Raw genomic sequence first — 23923 nt, 5'->3', positions numbered from 1 at the left:
TGTGTCACTTGAGTCCCCAAAGGGTCATTTAATCGGAGTGTGTGTCACCTGAGTCCCCAATGAGTCGTTCAATTGGAGTGTGTGTGTCACTAGAGTCCCCAAAGGGTCATTTAATCGGAGTGTGTGTGTGTCACTCGAGTCCCCAAAGGGTCATTTAATCGGAGTGTGTGTGTCACTCGAGTCCCCAAAGGGTCATTTAATCGGAGTGTGTGTGTGTCACTAGAGTCCCCAAAGGGTCATTTAATCGGAGTGTGTGTGTCACTCGAGTCCCCAAAGGGTCATTTAATCGGAGTGTGTGTGTGTCACTAGAGTCCCCAAAGGGTCATTTAATCGGAATGTGTGTGTGTCACTAGAGTCCCCAAAGGGTCATTTAATCGGAATGTGTGTGTGTCGCTAGAGTCCCCAAAGGGTCATTTAATCGGAGTGTGTGTGTGTCACTAGAATCCCCAAAGGGTCATTTAATCGGAGTGTGTGTGTGTCACTAGAGTCCCCAAAGGGTCATTTAATCGGAATGTGTGTGTGTCACTAGAATCCCCAAAGGGTCATTTAATCGGAGTGTGTGTGTGTCACTAGAATCCCCAAAGGGTCATTTAATCGGAGTGTGTGTGTGTCACTAGAATCCCCAAAGGGTCATTTAATCGGAGTGTGTGTGTGTCACTAGAATCCCCAAAGGGTCATTTAATCGGAGTGTGTGTGTGTCACTAGAGTCCCCAAAGGGTCATTTAATCGGAATGTGTGTGTGTCACTAGAATCCCCAAAGGGTCATTTAATCGGAGTGTGTGTGTGTCACTAGAATCCCCAAAGGGTCATTTAATCGGAGTGTGTGTGTGTCACTAGAATCCCCAAAGGGTCATTTAATCGGAATGTGTGTGTGTCGCTAGAGTCCCCAAAGAGTCATTTAATCGGAATGTGTGTGTGTCGCTAGAGTCCCCAAAGGGTCATTTAATCGGAGTGTGTATCACTATTTTTATTTGTATAGAGTTTTTTTGACAATTACTACACTTTACAGAGGAACATGCCTAATGTCTTAAAACCCCAGTGTGTAGCCAAAGATGACTCTGGTGAGGAAATCTCCTTAAGATGTTTTTGTGATAATGATTAGTTTACAGTCGATGCTAAATTAACTAGAGGGATGCAGATTCGGTCAGTGAAAGGTTCTCTGCCATGAAGTGAAGTCAGTTTTATTTCTATAGCGCATTATACAATACAGATGGTTTCAAAGGAGCTTCACACACATAAAATAACTTGCAAATGTCAACAATTATGAAATGACTAATGTAGAGCTGTTTTGCAGTTGAAATTAAAGACAATACTGTTATTATTCAGCTCAATTCTGTTCATCTTTTGCTTCTGATAGTCAATCAGTCAAGTCAATAACATTTCTGAATGTTAATTGTCATTCCCCAACTGAGCAGCCAAAGACACTTGATCTCAAGCTACAAATCAGACAAAACATGTAGGCTACTCATTTACAGTGATCTTGCTGAAAAGAAGAAACCCAGTTTACTCTCTCACACCTGTATCTTTGCACTAGCTTGATTTCACTGTCCAGTATTGGAACTTTGAATTGTAATATTCTACTTCTGTCTTCTTAGGATAAATAATATATACCATCTCAACAATGTCCTGAAAGTATACCTTAACCAGAGTTTGTGTATCACCATGGTCCTCAAAGTATGACTTGATCAGAGTTTGTGTTTAATGTCCCCAAAAGCGACATATAAAATAATGTCCCTAAAGTGATGGTAAAATGTCAGGTCTTTAAGGAAGGCTTTTATTGATAAAATCAAGTGATATTTGTGATGACAGCTTCTCCAGAAGTGCAGTCATATCTTTCTTTAGTCTCTAGACCCTTCAGAAAGGGGTGTCCCTAAAGGTAGGGTTTCCAGTCATACGTCCTCACATTGTGGTTAAGTAGGTATGTGTGTGTGTGTGTGTGTGTGTGTGTGCAACAGAGGTAGGTTGTCTTTTTAAAAGCAAAATAATGATTTATCTAACTAGTCATTTGGTGCACCCAGACTCCGAAGCACCTTTGATCCAGATATAATTAATGCCAAATGTAAAACACACTCGTTTATTTCCAATAAGGGTAGTTTTGGAGCTGAAGTTTCACATATGGTTCTCCGTTCAATCCCATCTGGTTCTGGAGTTCATATATAAACAGGACACTTTGGGGAACAGAGATTAATTCAGCTTTGGAATGCCATTGAAAACGTGTTAGTCGTTTCCCTCGGCCAGGTCAGGCAAAGCGAAAATAAGTTAAGCGTTCATTTGGTCGTGCGGCATTAACGTAGGCATTATTATACATCGGACCTTGACTCGCTCTGATGTTTTAAATTACAGGTCCCTCTCAAATAAAACTATTAATCTTTTTTTTTTTTTTTTTTTTTTTTGGTGTGCGTCTCTGAATGTTTTACAGTCCTGTTACACTTATTAGCTTCTGGCAGCTCCAAAGATTTCAAATGAAAGCCAAGTCGCTTTGGTCATGAGAAAGGAAATTAAAGCTCACTCCACGGGGAAGAATTTCACTGTGAGATCCTCCCAAGGTAGAGTTTCATAACCTTCTGCATGCCTGCTAAAGATGTCACCGCGTGCAGGGCCGAGTGCGGTACTGATATAAAAAGACGGTCCGTAATGGGAACAACATGTTCATTTTAGGGAGATTAGGCAGCTGGCATGTTTTACATCGGAAGAAGAGGTGCGCCAGGTTTGGGTGTGAGGGAGGAGGTATGCGGCATGGGAGTGGGCTAAATGGTGCACTCACCCGATTCGTTCGGAGGGCAGTCCTTGACGAAGAAAATATCAGCGAGGTTGTCCTCGTCTGGAGGAAAGCCCTGCTGGTGCAGCTGCAGCTTGCGGAGGCCTTCGGTCTGCTGGTGCTTGACGGACTGGAGGTGCTGCAGCAGGTTCAGCTTGGCTCGGCTGGAGTAGTCGCACAACGCACAGTAGTAGTAGCAGGACTCCGAGTTACACGCACTCTCTTGTTTTTGCAAGTGCTGCAGGAGGGGAGGAGGTGCGAGCATAGATGGAAAGAAAGGGAGAGAGAGAGAGAAGGGGAAAAGTCATTAGGGGCTATACGCTTCACATGAAATTACAGCCGTCGTTTGTTTCACGGGCTGAGACAGCACCTACATGAAACAGATACTTCCTTTCCCCCGTAATAATCTCCCGACATGAAATGCATTCCTTCTAGCTTTGTCCTAAACATAAATACTGATAACAAAGAGAGATTGTCAAGGCCGAGTGCTTTAGAAGGGCTGCCCGATGAGGAAAGACAGACGAGGGAGAGCGAGCGAGCGAGCGAGCGAGGTGCAGAGGGAGAGACGAGCCAACGTGTCTCCGCCTGGTATCGCATAATCCGGGACATACAAGTAATTTACCACGACAAAAAGTCCAGCTTAACTTTAAGTCTGGACTGTGCAACTTTAGAAAGGGATAAGGGGGTAAAAGAAGATGGGATCTGGTGAGGGTAATTTACTATCTGTGCAGTGATAAAGATAAGAAAACAAATCTACCAGGACCTGGCTATAAAACTAAGCAGGCCTATGGCTTTATTCGGTAAGAGAGAGGCACCTCAGCTTCCATCCTGCTCATAAAGACCTATGGAGGGCTGTGAAACAGTTTAAACATATACTGACACACACACACACACAAGTTCAGATTTATGTAGTCTAAATATTCACATGCTGCTTTGTGTGTGTATAGACAGGCGTATGAGAGGCCTGTGGTGCATTAGTGGATGAGAGTGGAAGCTAAACCCCCGCGTGGCCCCTCTCTCTCTTCTCCGCTGACACAAAGACCCCTGTTACTCAGGCCCCACTCTGTATGTGTGTGTGAGAATTGCACAGTGGTTTTACTGCCACCAGGTTGTTAATGTTTTGAAGGCAGATTCTAAAATTTTTGAAATGTTTTAAATTTCAATTTGCAAAAATTTGCTAAATTATATTAATCATATATATATATGTACACACAAAGACACATATGTTGTGACTATGTAAAAAAATGAGATTTATGCATAATAAATGAATGAATAAATAAGCTTTCCAGTGATGTATGGTTTGTTAGGATAGGACAATGTTTGGCCGAAATGCAACTATTTGAAAATCTGGAATCTGAGGGTGAAAAAAAATCTAAATATTGAGAAAATCACCTTTAAATTTGTCCAAATTAAGTCCTTAGCAATGTATATCACTAATGATGAAAAATCAATAATTTTGACCCATAGAATGTATTTTTAGCTATTGCTACAAATATACCCGTGCTACTTATGACTGGCTTTGTGGTCCAGGCTCACAAATATATATAAAATAATAAAATAATTAAAAAAATATTTTTTTTATTTATAATAATAACCGTATATTTATTTCCATCACCCAGCTTTAATATCGACACACACAAATGTTTTTAACTTTTCCTAAAGATTAAGAGGAAATCCTGGCTACTTTCTCATGCCACTATTTATAGCTATTAAACTGCACCTAAATTATTTATTTTACTTGGAGTTCTGGCTTCCAGTGGGTCAGCTGGTACGAATATGGTGAATTGCCTCCTTCCCCCTCTGCCTCTAACAAAACCCAAACTGGATTGGTCTTTTTAGGGACAAGCACTCACGCACACACACACACTGAGCTGGTGGGGCTTCCTAAGCTTGTGAATTCTGACAAGGCTAGACACAGAAGGAGAGAGAAAGTATTTAAAACAGTGCTTTGAAGGAAAAATCCGAACTGTCCAGCTTTGGGCATTGTTCTATTCAGCTCTAATGTGTTTCAAACAGCAGGGCTCCCGCATTCAACCCTGGCTGACAATTATGCACTTTAATTTGGGCTAAAGTTTTGCATTAAAATTGTGCAGTAGTGCACCATGCAAAGCCATAGTAGGCCTCCCCTGCACCATACACATATAAAAAGCCCCTAGTTCTACAAACAGTCTCTCCTCCCTCCCCATTCCCCAGGCAAGCCAAGCATATCAAGTGTGCCTACAGTTCTCCCAGACTAATGAACAATGTGTTAAAACAAAAGGCAGAGTGAGGCTTCTATTATCTGATCTTCCGCTAAAACACAAAACCGGCCCTCTACAAGCCTGAAGGAAGTACTGGCGTGCCCGCAGGTGTGAGCCGGCTAAAAGAAAACCCTTTTGACAAAACAGATTCCTGGACTGTCAGGGATTAGAGTCATGGCACCAGTGGTAACACACATCTTTTCTTTCATAAACTCGGCAGAATTTTCTCACGAGTCTGCAGGGCCACGCTCCGTAAGGGGCTCTCTGCGGCCATTGAAACGTCTTAAGCTTTAATTAAGTTGAAGTTGTCAGAGGAAAGCCTTTTTGGCACCGATTCCGGGTCATTAATTACAGCTATCTTTGTTTCTTTCCAAAGGGAAGCCCTTCAAAGACATGCAGGGCTACTTGTATGAACTGCCTCCCTGTAAACAGACTTGAACCTGGCTCAATTGATGCATAAACCTTTCGAAGGGTCCTGTGACTTTAGGACAACTGCTACATGTAAATGTTAAGACTTGTTCTGTTTGGAAATTAAGAGGAGATTGTGCTCAACCTTTCCCAAAAAAAGAAAAAAAGAATTGAGATCAGGCTAATTCCTCATTCAGAACCAGATGTCTATGGAACCTTTGCATCATAAATTCATCTTAGGTAGTCGTACGGTTAGTGAAACAAAAGACACGATGTTCCATTTAGACTTAAGATGGTTTCTGGGAAAAACAGCAATATAATTTGTTTTCTCTGCATGATGACTAAACCCCATTAGGATGAATAACTATCGCTAATAAACAAGCATTTGCTCAAGGGCTATTGGCTAGCTATTGTCGCATTCATATCCTCATATTGCATTTATATGCATCTAATCCTGAGTTGTAGCCCCTTTTAGCAGCCTCAATCACTAATATTTTCATACTAATATGAAATAGATTTGTGTTGCCTGTGTACGAGGCTGACCGCACATCTTAAATTATTCTGAATCACAATCGCAGCCGAGTATCCATTTATATGGTCCTAATAAAATACAATGCAAACAGACATGCCTTACGTTTAAAGGCTGAAAGACTGCGTAACTCCAGAAAATATTAATTTATTCGCTATCAGCATTCCTGCTTTGTTTGCTCAAGACCTATATTGAACATGAGTATTTTTCTTCCTTCTTTTATAGACCCCTGTGGCACCAGTGCAAGCTGTTCAGAGACTTGAGCCTGGGGTTTCTGATTTATGAGGTTTAAGTTTACCATTTTTAGTACTGCCAGACTCACAAAGCATTATGTACTACCTGCAAAGTTCAAAATGTTCGTGGCATCCCATAACGGATTCTGCCCACCGAAAAGTCAGGATGCTGCTAGCGAAGAAAAGAAGGCCTATTTATTACTAAAATAAATAAATAAAAAAGAATAAGACTGTGGTTTCTCTCACCTCGACTTGGTTTAGCAGAAAGCTGGAGGATAAATTGTGTGGTGGTTCTGTCAAGTGCTAAGACAATCTCTGAAACTGCTCCAAGTGCTGTTGTTGTGGGTGGCGAAGAGGCTATCTATGACAATATAGCGCCGCGCTCTTGCCTTTGATGGGTAATTGTTCCAGATTAGCATTTGGCAAAAAACCAAGAGTGGGAAACCCCACTGGGCCCAATCATTTTAGCAAACTTATCGTTCCCGGGTGCCCCTTGGCATGCCAAAGAGCACATCCAGCCGAACAGGACCCTTGGCACGGGGGACTGAGGAGGAACACCCACCCATTGCTCTCTCTGGGCTCTAATCAGGCATAAGCTGGGCGAATCTAAAGCAAAGACGCCGTCGTACCGTGCTGCCAAAGCAATGCAAATCAAAGCACCAGGGACTCCCCATCACCTGTCAAACTAGGCCCCAATTCCCAGGGAGCGTGTTTTTTCGCTAACCTGACGAGACTTATTTATTTATGCTGACTTCAATGATTACAAAACACCTCTCGTTGCCTTCCCCTCTGCCCGTTTGCTGTTGGCAGTAGGAGACTGGTTTCATTTGTACAGCCTGCAGTGACAAAACAGACTCATTAGTGGCATTCAGAATATGGAGAAGGGCTGTCTGAGACTGGATGTTTACTCACTCCGTTCTACTAGGATGACAAGACTCCTTCAGACAAGAAAAGGAAAAAAAATGAAGGGTTAAAAAATATCTTGTTTCTAAACGAAAACCAATTAGGGCATTCAAATGCCTTTTTTCCAGATCATTAGTGGGAGGCAAAAAATCCAACAAAAGAAGACACATGAAATGATAATGTACTTGAGCATTTTTTAATAAAGGCTATCAGCACTATTTTTTTGTTTCTTCCCACCACCTTTTTTTTCAGTTGTTGTTTGTATGCTTTCGATGAGCCACCGGTTTCTGGAACCCGGGAGCAAAGAAATAAAAAATAAACTAAAGCTTGTTTTGTTCCTCAAAGCATTTTAAACACATTCCAGGCTTACTTGGAGGCCGGCCAGGTATACGATTCCATCAGTGCTGACACCGTCCAAACACATGTTACCAGTAACCGCTATTGAGCCCGGAGACATAAATGTAATGTTATATCACGGGTACCACAGGAGTTGGCAACCTGAGCGAAATTCTTGTGCGAGAGGTATGCCCCCTACATTCCATTCAGAGACTGCGCGCGCAAGGCCACTGTCTTTTCTGCTACAGGCACAAAACAAGAACGAAAATCCATCTCTTTTCTACTTTCCCTCTCCTCTACCTCAACAAATCCCAAGGAATGCATCAAAGAGCCCCAAATTGCCTCCCCTATTTATTTTTTCCTCCGAATCCGTCTGGTTCATCGTATGTAATTATGGCTTAGGACATTCCGCCAGCGCATGGCTGTATGGTTAGCTGCTTAGGTCATATAATAATAATAATCATCCTTGCAAATGAATGCCAAGTTAAATAAGTGAATTAGCACAATGTGTCTTTCAGCAGCACACTCTCGTCTGAGGTGGCTTGTGGAGACGCAGGAAAGAGAGCGCGGACACACCCCAGGGTCTCTCCAAAACGACTAAACCCGCAACTGCTGTAGCGTCCATCCACAGCCTTTCATTTACTGTAATCGCGCTCAGACCGGACAGGGCGACATACGCCCCGTTTTCCCAAGGACACTGGTTCTGTGGAGCTACAGTGTACTGTGAATATTACAGTTCGCAATCAGGCTTTATAATAAGTCGATGAAGTCTGTTCCATGACTTTGGAACAGTTCATGTAAATGTTGGCCAGCCAAAGTGTGCTTCAAACAGAAATCCACTAAAAACACATAAATCCAGGAATTGACAGCAGGTTTGCGGGAAAAAAAGTCTTAAAAGAACTTCTGTGTGTGTTCCTTTGGAAATATTGCTTTTCTTTTCATGTACATTTACATTTGTATTAATCATGTCAAAGTCTGAGTGCATGTGTTTTACTAGCATTTTAATATGGGGATTGATCCACGTCGTAATATTTCATTGATCGCTGTAAGCGCCAATTCCTGTCCACTCAGTATTAAAGAAAACAGCGCACGGGGCTTTGGGAACCAATCATGCCGTGGCTTCATACTTTTCTTTCTGAACGGTAAACAGATGAAGAAGGAAGCGTGGAGAGAAATATTTCCATAAGGTGCTAATGTTGTTGATCTGGCATATATCATTAGGCCTGCAATAATGCTCCTTTGACAGAAGGAAATGAATGAAAAATACTACAGGGTTGATGCAATGGTATTCCTAAATCAAACACTCTTCCCACTGATTCACTGGACTTACAGACTCTGCTGAAGGTCAAACAGAGGTCCTAACGCAGAAGAACAATCTGGGTTAACGGGCTTCTTGAATATACAACAGCGAAAATAATCCTTAAGTCATATTGCTCATATTTGAGCTGCATCTAGACAGGACTACATATTTATAATGTCTTTGGTAGGTCTTGGTAGATTTTGAAACTAATCCAAAGAGTCTGGTGATGACATCCTGTTGTTCCTGATTGGTAGCCAGATAAATGAACCCCTTGTCTATATTATTGAATCACTGGACTTAAGCATGAAGCAGGAGCAATGGAAAATTCCATTTGCATATCACCTCTCACCTCTGTAGTTGATATGGAAGATTAAGAACTAGTCCTTAATCTTCACTCCTCTAATCCTTCCCACTGCTAAAACACGCACGATTGTTCGACTGCTCCTCAAATTGCCTTAAAATAAAGCAAACTCCCTCTGAAAATGGAGGTGTATTTATATTATGGTGATTTAAAATCTGTCGCCTGGACACTTCTCTCCCATTAAATCCACTGACCTTACCATTACCCTTAACAGCTTTGCCTGTCTCCATCAGAAGGTGAAAAAGACCAGAGGCTCCACCATCATCTTCATGCCACACTATCACAAAAAATTGGCTTTTCTGCAATTGAACATATTAGAAAGTCTTAAAACGGGCTTCTCAATTAGCTGAGACGAAACCGGGTTCGCAAATTACTGGATAAACTCTTTACAAATAGAGTCACAACTTTATTTTGAGTAAGACTTCTGTGAAATGTCTCACTAGAGTCTGGAAATAAATAACTTAATAGGCTACAACAACAAATAAGTAAAGGCACATAACGTACAGCTGAAAATAATAAAAATTATAATAGTATACACAGACGTTTAATAATTAATGGATTAATATATTTAAATTATTTACATGGTTTATATACAAGTAATATGTCTGTGTGTATAATCCAATTATAATTATTTAATAATATAATGAAATAAAATAATCAATAAAATATTTAGAAAAATGCAAATCCATAAAACCATGTGAATTATTTGCAAATAAAGTTAGCAATATGTTTTGGTTTAAGCTGTGCCAGCGGCTCAGCTAACAGTGATGGACAGCTTTGCCTCCAAACACAGGAAAAACTGTACTATTACAAATTTTAGGAAATTATTTAACTACAATTAATTATTCTGAATATTACACTGTTTTATGTCTAAAAAAAAACATGAACAATGTGCAACAAAATAAATTTACATCTCAGCATATGTTTTTACTGCAAAGAAAGAGCTATAAGCTCATAGTCTCCGGTGTGAAGCACAGTAAAGGATGATGCATGCGTGTGACCCTCAGCCGGTACAGTAGGAGTGGCATTCCGACTAATTATGATGCATGGTCTACGGGCTGAAATCTTTCCTTTAAATGAGCACATGCAAAGATGAGACAATCTCACACCTTGTGTATCTGATAAGAGCAGAATGAGCCCTCGCTCACCACTGCGTGCTTTCCCTATTCATACTTTTAAACATTAAACCCTTTCATGTTCCATCTGCCTTCTCCCCTTCCACAACAACATAGAGGAGGGTCCCTGATTTGCATCCTATTACGGGAGGGAGGGGAAAAAGGAGGGAGGAAGAGCGTGCAGGGATCACGGAGAGGAGCTTGTTTAAAGAGCCCTGCCTCTTGCTCTCACTCCTCAATGGGAGCACTTCTTAGCCGAACGCTCTGCATATTGCCAACGAAGATCCTCATGAGTCGAGCCTGTAGGGGTGAACGCTTTTAACCTGTGCTGTATCAAAAGAGTCTAAGTAAATTACACCTTACCCACCCACTAACCCACACTTCAAGAGCCGGAAGGGATAGATTTAGAACTTCAAATACATGCAGACAAATAGAAATGTTCTAGTGCTTTTAATGCATATAAACACATCAATTCAAACTGGGGTATTGTAAGCTGATACAACTGATACAGCTAATGCCTCAACCACAGTTTATGCAGTTACGACCCATAAAAGGAAAGCCATTGTTTTTTCGTTGTAAAGCCCTAGCCATAGCTTGCATTCCACGGTCCACTCGACATACCACTGGCCACTTTGAAGATTACTGAAATGTTTGCCGTTGTTCTCTGGAGAATCACAAAAACCAGGCAGGCTTCTTTTCAAACATATAGCACCTTTAGGTGAACCATTAGGCTTGTCGGATATGCATAATATTAAGGGGAAACTAAGGCCCCGTCCACACGGTGACGGAGCTTACCACAATCCGATATTTTTTTTCCTCGTCTCAAGAAATATCCGCGTCAACACAAAACCGCAAAATGATGTAGTATACATGCCAGACCAGTATGTGGTGCTGTAATTCTGCCACAGAGATACACTAAAAACAGAGAAGAAGACTTGGACTATGCTCATAAACATGGGCGTGGTACACAAACGAACATGGAACAATACATTTATTAATCAGTGTTAATGTTAGTTAATAAAAAGACAATCGTTCAGTGTTTGTTATGTTTTTGTTGCTGTTACGTGACGTAGAGGTGTCTGACTAGGGGGGAGACGTGGGCTGATGACGTCATCGTTTCAGAAAATATACGGATTAGCCGTCCAGACGAAAATGCAAAGACGCCGTTTTCAAATGTATCTACTTTGGGACCCGGTTTCAAAAAATAGCGGTTTCACCTTGCGGATCCGGATCCGTGTGGACGAAACGCCTATCCGATAAAAAATTTGTGCGTATTCACAGAAACGCGTCTCTGTGTGGACGGGGCCTTAGGTGAGTATTCGGCTGCTGGAAAAACTGTAATTATAGTACACTGCATTAAACAGAAAGGCCATCTGGATCTCACAGAAAGGCTTTTTATAATTATAAAAATGATAATTCAACGGGGGTAATTTAACTAAATGTGGAAAAAATCATGGGTGTAATCCCAAACAAGTGAGAGAGACTTCTATCAGATCTATTTCAAAGCATTAAGGATTACTAGTAGCAGTCTAATCCTGCTGAACCTAAGGGGAGGTAAATCGTATTGTGTTGGAAATCCTGGCCAGGAAAGAACAGGAGGTTAAATGAGTTCTTTGCTCTGTAATCGAATATCACACTCTACTTATCTATTCAGTGAGCACCTAATGTTTAAAATCAATTACTCGAGGAATGCTTTCTTGCATTCAGGTCTGTTAATGTGAGCAAAAACTGCCACCAATGACTGCTGCTCTGTCTTCACTCGGGCATCCCGTTCTGGGCCGCAGCTCTTATTAAGCGACACACGTCAATATTGATCTTAATTCTAATCTTTTCTGCAAACTCTCTCTCTCTTTGCCGTTAATTGTTGACCGACCTAATAATCTTCGGGATGATTCTTCTTTTTTTAAACATGCAGCCTACGTGTAGCTACTTAAAATAACTGGGGAAATGAAGGTTCGCGCTAGATGAAAAATCTCCACTGAGGTACAGAGGAGACCTCGGGGGAACGCGCGATGTTCAGGCATACATTTATTGTCCAATAATGCTTTCCAGTCATATGTTTGCTCTCCCGTCTGTGTCTGGAGAGTTAAAACAAAGCTAATTACCTTCAGCCAGCTATTTCACCAAGAATATCATATTATTGCAATTCAAGTCCTTCCACGGCTGGCCTTATCAGAGAACTGTGAGTCATCCTTTGTTAAGCTGGGCCCAAATCCCATGAGAAATGGACGGGTGGAGGGGGCGAGTGAAAAAGGAGGAAGGAAAAAAAAGAGAAAAATAAAGGAAAGGGGTAAAAATTACAAACTCCTACCACTCTTTGTTCCTGGGAGTGCCGCGCTCCCCTTCAGGGCTCTGTAAGTCTTATTTCCCCTGCTATGGTTCCCATACCTGTCAGCCCCAATAGCCTTCACAGTCCCTGCGCAGTGACAAATGGCCTGACCTGGCCGGCCTCTCTGACCCCGGGCCAACAGGAAGATCACATCTGGTTATTAATATCAGAGCATCCTCATATGGCAGCCCCCCACTCATCTCACAAGATGGAAAGAAAGGAAAACAGCAAAGCAGGAAAGAACCAAACAGAGAATGGGGTGCAACACTTTAGCACAATGCTTTTTAAGTTGTCCGTCAGCAAATGTTAGTCCTGTGGGGCCAGTGTGGCGATGACCATCTGCTTACAAGTGTGGGGGGGCATGGTGGGAGAAATACCTATTAATATCTATGAGGATTAATGACAGCAGGGTCTAGCTGAAGCCTGGGCTTTGTGTTTGCACCCACACTCGTCTGTCTGTATGCTTTAATTATACCCCCTCCCTCTCGCGCCCTCTCCTGAAAGATTCCCATTGTAATCCGCGTGCAGGTGAAAGACGAGAGCGTCTGAATAATCTGGCCGCGCTGTTGGGAGGCTGAGAGAGTGCTGACACACTTTATGCCTGCAGAGAGTAAGTGGATAAATGGACACATTTGTGATCCTGTGTTTCTCTTTGCATTTGGAAAGTAAAGCAAGGGTTTGCATAAGGCTGTTTGGACCAGAGCAAAGTCATCTGGTGTTGTGGCGGACTGGCTCTTATTGACAAACAGATGAGACCGGGCAACGTCCGCTTTTCTTTTCTTTTTAAGAATTCTCTCTCAGCTCCAACCAGGTTTGGGTGAGGGAGCACTGGGTCTAATTTGGCAGATTTGGCATGGGAATAAATGCAAAAAACACTGTTAAACAAATCAAAACTATTTAAAAAATGACATTTTGTAGCACTTCAGTTGGTTAAAGCAATAGTTTGTCATTTATTACTCAACCTCATGTTATTTCAAGCCTGTAGTTGTTTTCTTTTGTTATTTTCGATAACATTAATGTCAAGGGTTCCAATGCTATGACTTTCATTAAATAAAAAAAATAAAAAAAAAAGTCCTGGTTTGAAATTACATGACAATGAGTAAATGTCAGAATTGAAATGTTTGGTGCTTACTGATCTGAATCCAGCCTGTATTTATTAATAAAACGTGGGGGGAAAGCCCCAAAATAAAATACAATGTGTGCTAAGGGACAACACCAATGATGATGATGATGCTATATAAATGTGCATGCAAAACAGTTTCTCCTCGTTCTTCTATAGCACAATAGCTTTTTATGCAAATACCCTCGACTCAATCTCCTGTCCATTTTACCATCAGATTGGGGGAAATGATTTGAGCTGCATATATGTGGGGCATTTGATTTTCAAATGAGAAGGAGTGAGGCTGACCTTCAGTAATGAATGTGCTGTAATATAATGCGCCCATCAACTGGCAGCCATCTTGGTTAAGAAAGATGGAGCAAGAGAGAGAGAGAGAGAGGGAGAAATGGGGAAATGAGGAGGAAATACTGGCCTTCTGGATGAAAATAAATAGGAAAAAAGGGGTTGAATAAGGCTTTTTGATAAAACTAAAATTCCAGTCTCCTCACTCTCACATTCTTTCCTCCTCCCTCTTTTCTCTGCTCACCTCTTTTAATTTCCCTTCTCATTTCCCTGCCCCGACCAATGGTGTTGCCATCCGTATCATGGATAATTAGATGGGCTATCTGCCTCTCCCTGGAGACAGGGCCACAGAAAACCAGTCGCAGCGGCTCCATCTCCTCGCCTGCCTCCGCCAAAGAGAGGCACATTGTGTGTGCCACGGCCCCTGTGGCTCAAAACGCGAAATGGGAAGCAAAAAGGAGACAAGGAAGAAAAAAAGAGAGGAGGAGGAGGAGAAAAATACAAATATGGAAATGAAGCCTTGGACTCCAGACAGACAGAAAATTCTGCTTGACTGATGACGGATGCTCTGTAAGGGGGGTGGATGCTGTAATTAAGCAGTTCATAGCTCCTGACGCGCAACTGGGGGATACATGCTGGACATCCTTATGTGCTGCACACAAACCTCCGGAGAGGGGAAGTACAGAGAGAGAAGGGAACAGACAAAGAGAGGGGGAGGGGAAAAGAGATATGAGAGAAGAGCATGGCGAGGACCACCTGGTAAACAGGTGCAGGTCAGTATCTAGCTTCCCCCCCGCTTCCATCACACTGACCATGAACAGTCTTGGAATCAAATGACCCAAGTGCTCATCGCAAGTCAGCCCTCTTGAGCAACACACATTTCTCTCCCTTTCTTAATCAAGCGTTACACCGCCTGAGAAAGGCTTAGACAGATTTACACTCGACTACATCTGCGTTCATTTGAGTGGTTATTAACGATAATTGTATAACGACAATATATCTTTACTGTAAGCTAACGCCAAACACTAATAGGTCAAGAATGTGTATTGTATTTTTTTTTTACAGTCAAATTACTTCATAATAGTGAAGAAAAAAAAAATCCAAGGCTGTTTTCGGGGTGGACTTGGTACCTTTAAAACCACCTATGAGAAGCCAAAGTCTTTCACAAAGAAGAAACATTGCACTGCTAATGTAATTTAGGTCTTTTTTTTATATCTGGAAAATCTGAACTCTCCTCCTCAAAACAAAGAATTGTAGGTACAAAGCTGCCATAAAAATACTGAATATGTTTTTTGTTTGTATCTTCAATCATTTTGGGCTATAAAGATCCTTTGTGTTCCGTGGCTCATATGGAAAGGTCATCAATACTTTGTTCTTAAGCGTGCTACCCTTTCACCTTTGAACATAAAACACAAGGTGTTTTTCTGGTCAAATAAAGAAACCTCTTTTCCCCCAACATTTACTACCAAATATACATGAGCAAAACGGCCCGGTTCCTGCCAAAAGCATTAGAAGCTGCATCTGTAGAACAGATTTCCCTCTCCTTGGGTAAAGGTGGGGGTGTGAGGAGATGAGAGAGCCAGAGCAAACCCCCTCAAATGGACACCCTTCTCTCACCATCAAAATTCAGTCACATCACCTGTTCAGACACTTTTTAAAGTGTGAGCCAATAAAATTCAAATTGGTGAGCGTCCATTTCAGTGCTAAGGTTTTTTTTTTTTTTTTGCAGAATATACTGTCATACAAATATTTTTTATATTATAAAAAAAATTGTCCATCAATGGTGGCAATCAGTAGGCTAATATCTAATGAAGAGACCAATTTATATGGCAGATTTTAATGTAGGCTTTTATTCATATGTAAACAATGTTTAATTACCATTATAACTAGCTATCTCACAAGTTTTGCTCACTCAGTGTATTTTTTTATTTTATAGTGGGGTAATTTTGTTGCAGTAGCACGAAATAGCTTGATTTCAGGCTTTGGATTTAATTTAAAAAAATTTAAATAAGCATTCAGTAAAAAAATAAGAACAAACTTACTAATGATAGCACAAATAAAAAATAATGATAGGCCTTTAAATTAAATAAATTGTATTTTAGTTTTTCAGGTAGGTCTAAAAATAGGGCTAATAACGTATTTCTTTTTTTAATTTTTTTTTACCAATTATCCAAATAATGTTTAGTCCTAGAAAGCTATTATTATCAGTTCATGTGAGCATAGCATAGCTGTTAGCTGATCAATGAATGAGAGGACAGTGTTACCAGAGGTGCCCATATACCACACCATGTTACAGCACAGTAGGGCGTCACACCACGTGAAAGTAAAACCTGACCGGTGAAATAATTTTCGTCAGCCGGAATTTCGGTGCATCTCTAATTATTGGTGACAACAGAAATGGATATTATATAATAAATGTTTTTATGAACATTTTAGCAATTTAAAAATATAAACATTTTTTTTTTTTTTTTACATGGCACCCCTGCCCTCGACAAGACTGCACCTCGGTTGGGAAACACTGGACTAGATCACTCACTTCCAAGCTTCAAAAGGAAAAACACAATTGTCATACTGGTTTAAGATTAAATGTTAAATATTAGGACCATTTTAATCCTCCACGCTCTTTATAACCACCTGTTGTTCTAATCAAGAAAGTCCAACAGATGCTCTCCAGTTGCAAAAAAAAAAAAAAATTGGTTAACTCTAATGAAACATTTCAGGAAAAACGCAAACAATCAAATCAGTAATCAGGCAGTGACCCAACCACACGTGCACGTTAAGAAACAAATCTACTGCAAGACTTACTAAGATCATAGCTAAGCTAGGCCTTTCTCTTCCTCTAATCTCCAATATATTTGTCTTTCGATGTGATCCGAAATGCTCTCAGTTGCCATGGAGCCTTATTATTTGCTTAGAGAATTAGCCAAGACCCCCCCACCACACACACACACCGCCTCTTTATGAACTGCTAAGGGTTTCAAAACATTCCAATGAATGTGTCTTTAATGCCAGGCCTCCAAATACCAGATACGATTCTTTCAGCCCTTTATTTGCCCCATGCTGACTTCACCCATTGGAGGGTTTGCTCTTTGTTGTTTAGTTGCTTGCTCTGTATTTCTAACACATTAAATACATTAATAACACGAAGCAGCTCAAAGTCCCATTTCTTAAAAAAAAGAAAAGAAAAAAATCTTATTCGCAGAAGGCCTTTTCCAGCATTTGGCTCTGATTTGACTTTTTTTTTGAATGACTGTAAATGGGTCAAAGTAATGAATTGTTTGCATTATTGCTATCATTACAAGACTGCCAATTTAGTTTGCCGTCTAGCCATTGTCAGCTGCTAAATTCACTTTTCTAAATATACAGCTTGGGTCCAGCTTACGAGCACACACAAGTCAAAAGTGACTAATGCTGGTCAATAGATCCTCATTAAGTTAATACAGTTTATCCAGAGGAGTCCACTAATGTGTCTGGGATGTGATGCTGGTCTATGATTTCAGGATGTTAGTATTATTGTTTCAGGCAATCACACAAGTCCAGTAAGTCAACACCCAAATGCACTTAAGAACAGGATGAAGCTGCAGTGGCCTCTGTTAAACCCCCACCGCTGTGGATCGGTTATCTGCCTTAGGTCTTGAGCAAAACAATAAAATATGACCCGCAAATCAGAAAGAGAAGGTCTGAAACATCAAAATGTAATTGTATGTTTAAAAAACAAGACAGTCAAAAAATAATCAAAATGTTTTCCCCTTCTTTTGCCTGCATGTTGACAGCCACACGGTCACAAATTTTAAATTCATCAGCTGTTCACATGATGTTTGTTGTATAACTCAGAGGCAACAGTGGCCAACTGTTAAAAATATTGATATTTATAGCATAAATTCAATTAGGTTTGATTTCTGAAAGGCATCGCGTAAACAGGCTGACTGGCATAATCCTGTCTTTACAGGAAAGAGAGCAGAGGAAACTGGGAAAAGGACGACAATTGGAAGGCCACATCAAATGTACAGCTGGACTTATGACATCTGACATCATTAAAAAAAGGTGCAAGAAAAACAAATGTTCACTGTTGGTGTCCTGACAATGGCCACTGAATTATCCGCCTCTTTCAAATACAGTGGTAAAACAAATATAATGCAATAAAAAGTTAAACAAAACAAAGAAAATATTAAAGTGTGTGACACCAAGAACACACAGTCCACTAGTACAGTGGGTCATGACAGAGTTCAACAGAAAGTAAAGCATAACTGACCTTGTAGACCTTCAGAGCTGCTTCGTGCCTCTGGTTGGTCGCATGCAGTCTCAACTTCTCAACACTGTTGCTGTAGTAGTCGCAGGCGTTACACTTCAGGTGCACGGGGTTGCCAATGGCAATGCACTTGAGACGCCACTGGTTGGCTTTGCCACCTTCCTTGATGTGGGCCACCAGCTGATACTTCTGCATGTGCTTGTCGGTCTTGCAGTGGAGCTGGAAATTGGCCTTGAGCTGCGTGTTGTAGTTGCAAAGCTTGCACTGGTAGATGTCTCCCATCGTGGCCCTCCACTCCTCTTCCGGAAGCGATCGCTCCGCTGCCACGTGCCCGCTGAGGGCCTCCAGGCTGTCAGAGCTGAATTTGTTGCACACCGCGCACTGGAAGAGCTTCAGCAGCGGGTCGTTGATGCAAGGTGACAGCTCCCCAGCAGAGAGGACGGACAGGTCATCACCCATTAGCTGACCACTCGCAAGACACAGCTCTGCAGGCAGCTCATTATTTACTGCAGGGTGAGAGAGAGAGAGGGGGAGGGGGGGCACAGGCACAGGGAGGAGAAAAAGAGAATAGTTTTTTTTTTTTTTTTGAAATGTAAAAAGAGCCGAGAGACTGGTGTAGGGCACCCATACAAAAGGATTTGATAAAAAAAAATAAAGAGCCCCAGTAAGGAGTATGGCTTTTATAAAGCCTTAACTATAAAAAGCTATAATAGGATTGAATCAGGATCAATTACAATCATCCCTTTCAAGTTCTAAACTCCCTCATCAGATAGCTTTAATTACTCCTACCAGGCATTCCTGAGTTTGTAGTCAAGCATGGTTTTTTTCCCCTTTTTCTCTCTTTAAAGACACAAAACTGATCAATATGAAACGAGCTTGCCTCAACAGTAGTCCTAAAAATTTAAATGATTAAAAAAATATATATATCTTACATCTAATTGCAATTTAGTCTTTTGATCTCTGCACTTTTAACAAACTAGATCATTTTTCATACCCTCAACCCCCCGGAACAAAAAGCTTTGAACTTAATAATTACACAAGATCATGACAAGGTACAAAAACAGAAATTTGTTAGACGAGAGTTTCTGTGTTGTTGGATAAAAGACAGGCTAATGTATATGTGTCAGTCTATATTATGTAGGGAGGTAAAGATCCATGAGGTGAATGCACAAGGGTGTCGGGTGATCAGAAACTGATCCAGAAATACCGTGTTTGGTCTTGATTGACAAAGTGAGAGAATAAAACTGCTGTTGCATGTTGTGTGTAAGCAATCTGCTCACTACAGTCCATATTAAGATGAGGTTTTGCTGGCTGGAGCAAAGGGCTAAACTTAAGAAAATTAGGAAACAGATTCTCACATGGCAAATCACAAAACAGGTCGTGAGCTGGAAACGATAATGACAGGAGTAATAAGACCAGAGTTAGTGAAGGAGGAAGAGAACAAAAGAAACTGAGTGACAAGCATATCCAAGGGAAAACTACTCACCGTGACCGGGAGCCAGAGCTGCGGCAGTGCTGGGGTCAAGCTGGAAGGGGTTGATCATCATCTGTGGGTCTGAAGGGTTCTCCAGTTTCATACCGGTGAGCCCGATGTTCTGGGCCAGGTAGTACTGGTAGAGCTCCGCCTCGGCCGGCGCCAAGCCCAAATGCAAGTTGTGCTGGATCTGCTTCATGTTCTGCTGAAGAAGCATCATGTTGTGCATGTGTTTCTCACTTGTCATGTGAATGCGCAAATTGCGAGCCACATTGGTCTCATAGTCGCAGACCTCGCATCGCCACGTGGGTTTCTGTTTGGGCTTGGAGGGTGAGGGTGTGCCACACCCGCTCAGGCTAGCATTCGACACAGGAGCAGCGTGGTTGTAGATGGGTTCCGTTCCTCCGTTCTGCAGTGTCTGCACATTGTTGAGGTGCTTATCCGACTGCATGTGTATGCTAAGGTTGCCTTTGGTGGTTGTCGAGTAATTGCACACCTCGCAGCGGAAAGGTTTGTAGCCGCACGTGTAGCTCTCACCCCGGGCAAGTCGAGGGTGAGGCTGGCCCGTGCGGCAATAGACACAAGAGCCTCCAGACTCTGGATGCTTCTCCTTCATATGAGCATCCAGGGTCTGCTGGTACTTGTAGTGCCAATTGCATTTGGGGCATTTGAGTGTCTTACAGGAGTTCCGTGAGTGCATCATGGTCATATGACCACCAAGTGAACGCGAAGAACCTAAGACAGTGTCACACTTGGGGCATTCAATTCCACTTCCAGGAGAGCCAGGGGTGCTGGGCGTGGCAGCATGCTGGTGCAGTGGGCCTGGGCTCTCGTCATCTTGTCGTATCATGTCAAGAGGAAGAGATGGCGGACTGCCATCCCTGCCCCCACTGGAGTCGCAGCCGTCTTTGCTGCCTCCACTCATAGAATCATTGTTGTAGTCCAAGCTGGCAGCAGGTTGCTTTGTCTTCTCTAGGTCATTGGCAGTCACAGAGGAAGTAGTACCCCTTTCAGTAAATTTTAGCACACTGGACGATAAAGAAGAAATGCTTTGGTTTAAGAAAGGGAAATCTTTGCTACTGGTACTATCCCCAAGTTCACAAACACCGTCGTCGTCAAGCTCGTTCAAAAACATGTCTTCATCCTCCTCAGCATCGGCCCCATCCCTGGGCTCACTTTTGATGGGGACCTCACCATTCGCATGCAAAGTGCTAATGTCCTTCTGCCGTTCACAGTTGCTCTCCTGATCCCTGCACCCAGCCCCTGGTGAAGAGCGCTGGAGAGACATGGAGCCGACGCTGGATTTGAGCGCCGAGGTGGCCGTAACCCCGAGGTTCAGTTCAGCCTTTGGCATCTGGGCACTCCTGGGCGACTGGTCTGCAGAAGATGCCAAACTGGCACTTCCTTTCAGGAAGGCAAAACCAGCCTGCAGGGAATCACCGTTTTCCATGTGAAAGGTGTTCCACAGGCTGCGAATGCTTGGATCAGGGCCCATGAAGTTTGCAGTAGAAAAGTGTGGTAACACAGAATTGTTTTTTTTTGGTTCCAGAAAGCTTATAAGAGGTTCTTTGTCTTTACCAATGCCCTGTATAATGGCAGAGACATATTTATTACTAAGGAGCTTTTGCTCCTGCTCATTGAGGGTCATCCGATGATCATGCACAGCATGGGTTACAAATGACCTACTATAACCAAAAGACAACTTGCACAAGAAACACATCAGAACAGGTTTCCTTTTCCCATCACTAATGCAACCATCAAATTTAGACAAGTCCACATTGTTTGGAACATCTTTGGACACACAGGAGTTTTTGGCTGCGCCGTCAATGGTAAGATAGTCTTTATCACTTTTGTGTCGGAGATCGTAGACACGGAAAGTGTGCAACACAGGACCATCTCCTGCTAATGCTGAGGTATTTGGGAAAGCCTGATCGGCCATAAATGGTTTCCCGAGGGATGAAGCGATGTGAAAGGTATTGATCACTTGTGGATAAAAGGACATGGGGGCTGTGGCCGACTGCTCAGTCTTGTCCCCAGCAGCAGTTTGGGAGTTTGAAAACAGTGCTGGGGAGAAGAGGCTTTTAACCCCTGACTGGGCATTCTGGCCACGTTCTTTGGAGTCCTCAAGAATAAAAGCTGAGCCATCTGGCTGGTAAACTATCTCTCCTGTCAGGTTCTCTACATCGCTGTCCTCAAGGTCACTGACCTCGCTCTCATTCTCGTCCTTCAGAAGAGGAAGGCGAGCATTCGGGCAGTGGTGCTCCATGTATTTTTGTAAACTCAAGAAGGAAGTGGCACATTCGTTGCAGGGGATCTCTTTAGTGGCTGCACCTATCGCATTCTCCGTGCTCAATGCCGATGTGATCTCTCGACGGCTCTCCTTCGTCCTCAGGTTGTCATCCGCAGGGCTGTTTTCCTTGTCAGGCTCCATCCCAGGGACTTTCTCTGGCACCTCATTATCAAGATGTGTCGTCTCACGTAGCTTTGATATCTGCTGCCCATTTTCCTGCCTTGAGAGAGAAGGGGAATCACAAGTTTCCATGGTAATCGCTACATGGGGATCTCATTTCATCCAGCCTGTCAGGGACCTGCATAAATAAAAAAAACAAAAGAGAGCAAAGACATATTAGAAGGTGTATAATGATGGCACACCTGATCTTCAGCATGTGCTGTCCTTGAAGTTATAAAGAGCATTCTTGCACTGAAATTACTTGCGAATTAGGCTACCTCGAAAATGAGCAGCAGAGATCTACCTAGAAAAAAATCTGTATGATTTTTAAATGCACAGATAGACACTCCACTGATTTTTAGCAGAGGTTAACAGGAGTTTTCAATTGTTAAAAGAGGTTGAAGTATGTGGCTTTTCACTAGCGTGTGCAGCACTCCCCTTAAAATCCAACCACTTCCACACAAAGTTTCTGTGAGCCCGTTAGCATTGCAACATAATTACAATAAGCACAGAAAAGGGGTATGGACAACCACATTAGAATCATGACCACTCTTTGGTTCCTACGTTACTCAGTAAAATGATCTTACTCCAAATCTTCCCTCTGAGAGATGCCCCAGTAGGTATCTAACAAGCCCTGATTAAGCAGCCATCCAAATTCTAACCCACGCTCTGGCCTCTCCGACAATCACCTCAAACTCAAATTAATATTTAGCACACCCAGTCCAGTCACCCCGGGAGGGCCATCTCGCAATTTCTTTTCACTTTTTTTGTTTTTCATTTTTTATCCTTGGCAGCTCACTAAAACCCAAGTACATTAAGCACACCATTTGAAATACCATCGCGATGTTATCTATCCTGGATGGCTGCCCATCTCCCAACCATCACTGGCTCAATCAGGGTCTCTCCTGGCTTTCACAAATCATCACCTTGCTGATGAAAAGCCTTCAATCATTTTTTTTATTTTTTTTTTGGACCACAGACAATTTATTCTCAAGGCTGGCAATGTAGATTCAAAGACTGGGACTGGATGCTGAAATAGAGTTGGATCCAAAGCATATGTGCCTACCATGCCCAGACAGACATTGCCAGAGAGCAAAAAGAAACCAAGATGCTCCAAATTTTCAGGGTGATATCAGTGTGTGCAGAAGAGGTAGAGATTTGTAGTGAAGGCCAACAACTACGAGCTTGCAACTGCTATGCTTTCAATTAAAATGAAATACACTCAAGGCGGACCCAGAATTTGAAAACAGCAGCCCTGTCTGCTGCGCCAGGCTTCATTTTCTCATTATTCTCAAGAATATAGAAAATATGATAATAGCTTATTGAACACAATGCAATTTGGAAAAGCTCTTTTTTTCCAAATGGAAACGAGGCTAAAGGTGATGCAAAATTAAACAACAATTACAGACATGCCCACTCCACCTAGTCATGTGCAAATCACTTTTTGTTTTTTATGCTTATTTTGATACAACGCATTTTGGGGATTCATTTAAATGAAGCGCTGGCTTAAAACATTTGGGATATCATATGAATATTACGCACAGAAATGATACATTTTACTATTCAAAAGTATAATCTCATCAGCTAACACGAGGAAACACACAAAAATAAAGAATAATGATCCTTCTGCTAGAAAATCCAGATGAGCTAGCCTATCATATTACTGAAATGAAAATTTAATTGTATAATAAACAATTGGTGGGGGTGATCTGCACAATGCACTGCTGTGAAAATAAAGACCTGAGATTGCTCTCAAATGCCCTGAGAGCAAAACTGCACAGCAATTAGGGACAAATTAGCACCTATTAGAATTAGCTTCACATAAGAAAATAAAAGG

At 42.0% G+C, this 23923-nt stretch overlaps 1 protein-coding gene across 4 annotated transcripts in view; it reads right to left on the bottom strand.

Annotated features, from left to right (window-relative positions):
• zfhx4 (zinc finger homeobox 4) overlaps window positions 1-23923 on the bottom strand; it is a 106895-nt gene that overhangs the window by 60333 nt on the left and 22639 nt on the right. For all 4 annotated transcript variants that reach the window (XM_026238057.1, XM_026238055.1, XM_026238054.1 and 1 more), the window contains 3 exons: window positions 19650-22225; window positions 18167-18669; window positions 2765-2996 (listed from right to left, as the gene is read on the bottom strand). In XM_026238057.1, coding sequence (XP_026093842.1) covers window positions 2765-2996; window positions 18167-18669; window positions 19650-22179 — 3265 coding nt within the window. In that variant the 5' untranslated portion in view covers window positions 22180-22225. The remainder of the gene's footprint in view (window positions 1-2764; window positions 2997-18166; window positions 18670-19649; window positions 22226-23923) is intronic.

This window comes from Carassius auratus, chromosome 49 (assembly GCF_003368295.1).
Source record: "Carassius auratus strain Wakin chromosome 49, ASM336829v1, whole genome shotgun sequence".
Taxonomy (NCBI): Eukaryota; Metazoa; Chordata; class Actinopteri; order Cypriniformes; family Cyprinidae; genus Carassius; species Carassius auratus.
Note: the sequence above shows the minus strand (reverse complement) of the source record. Positions and strands in the feature narration are given on the sequence as shown.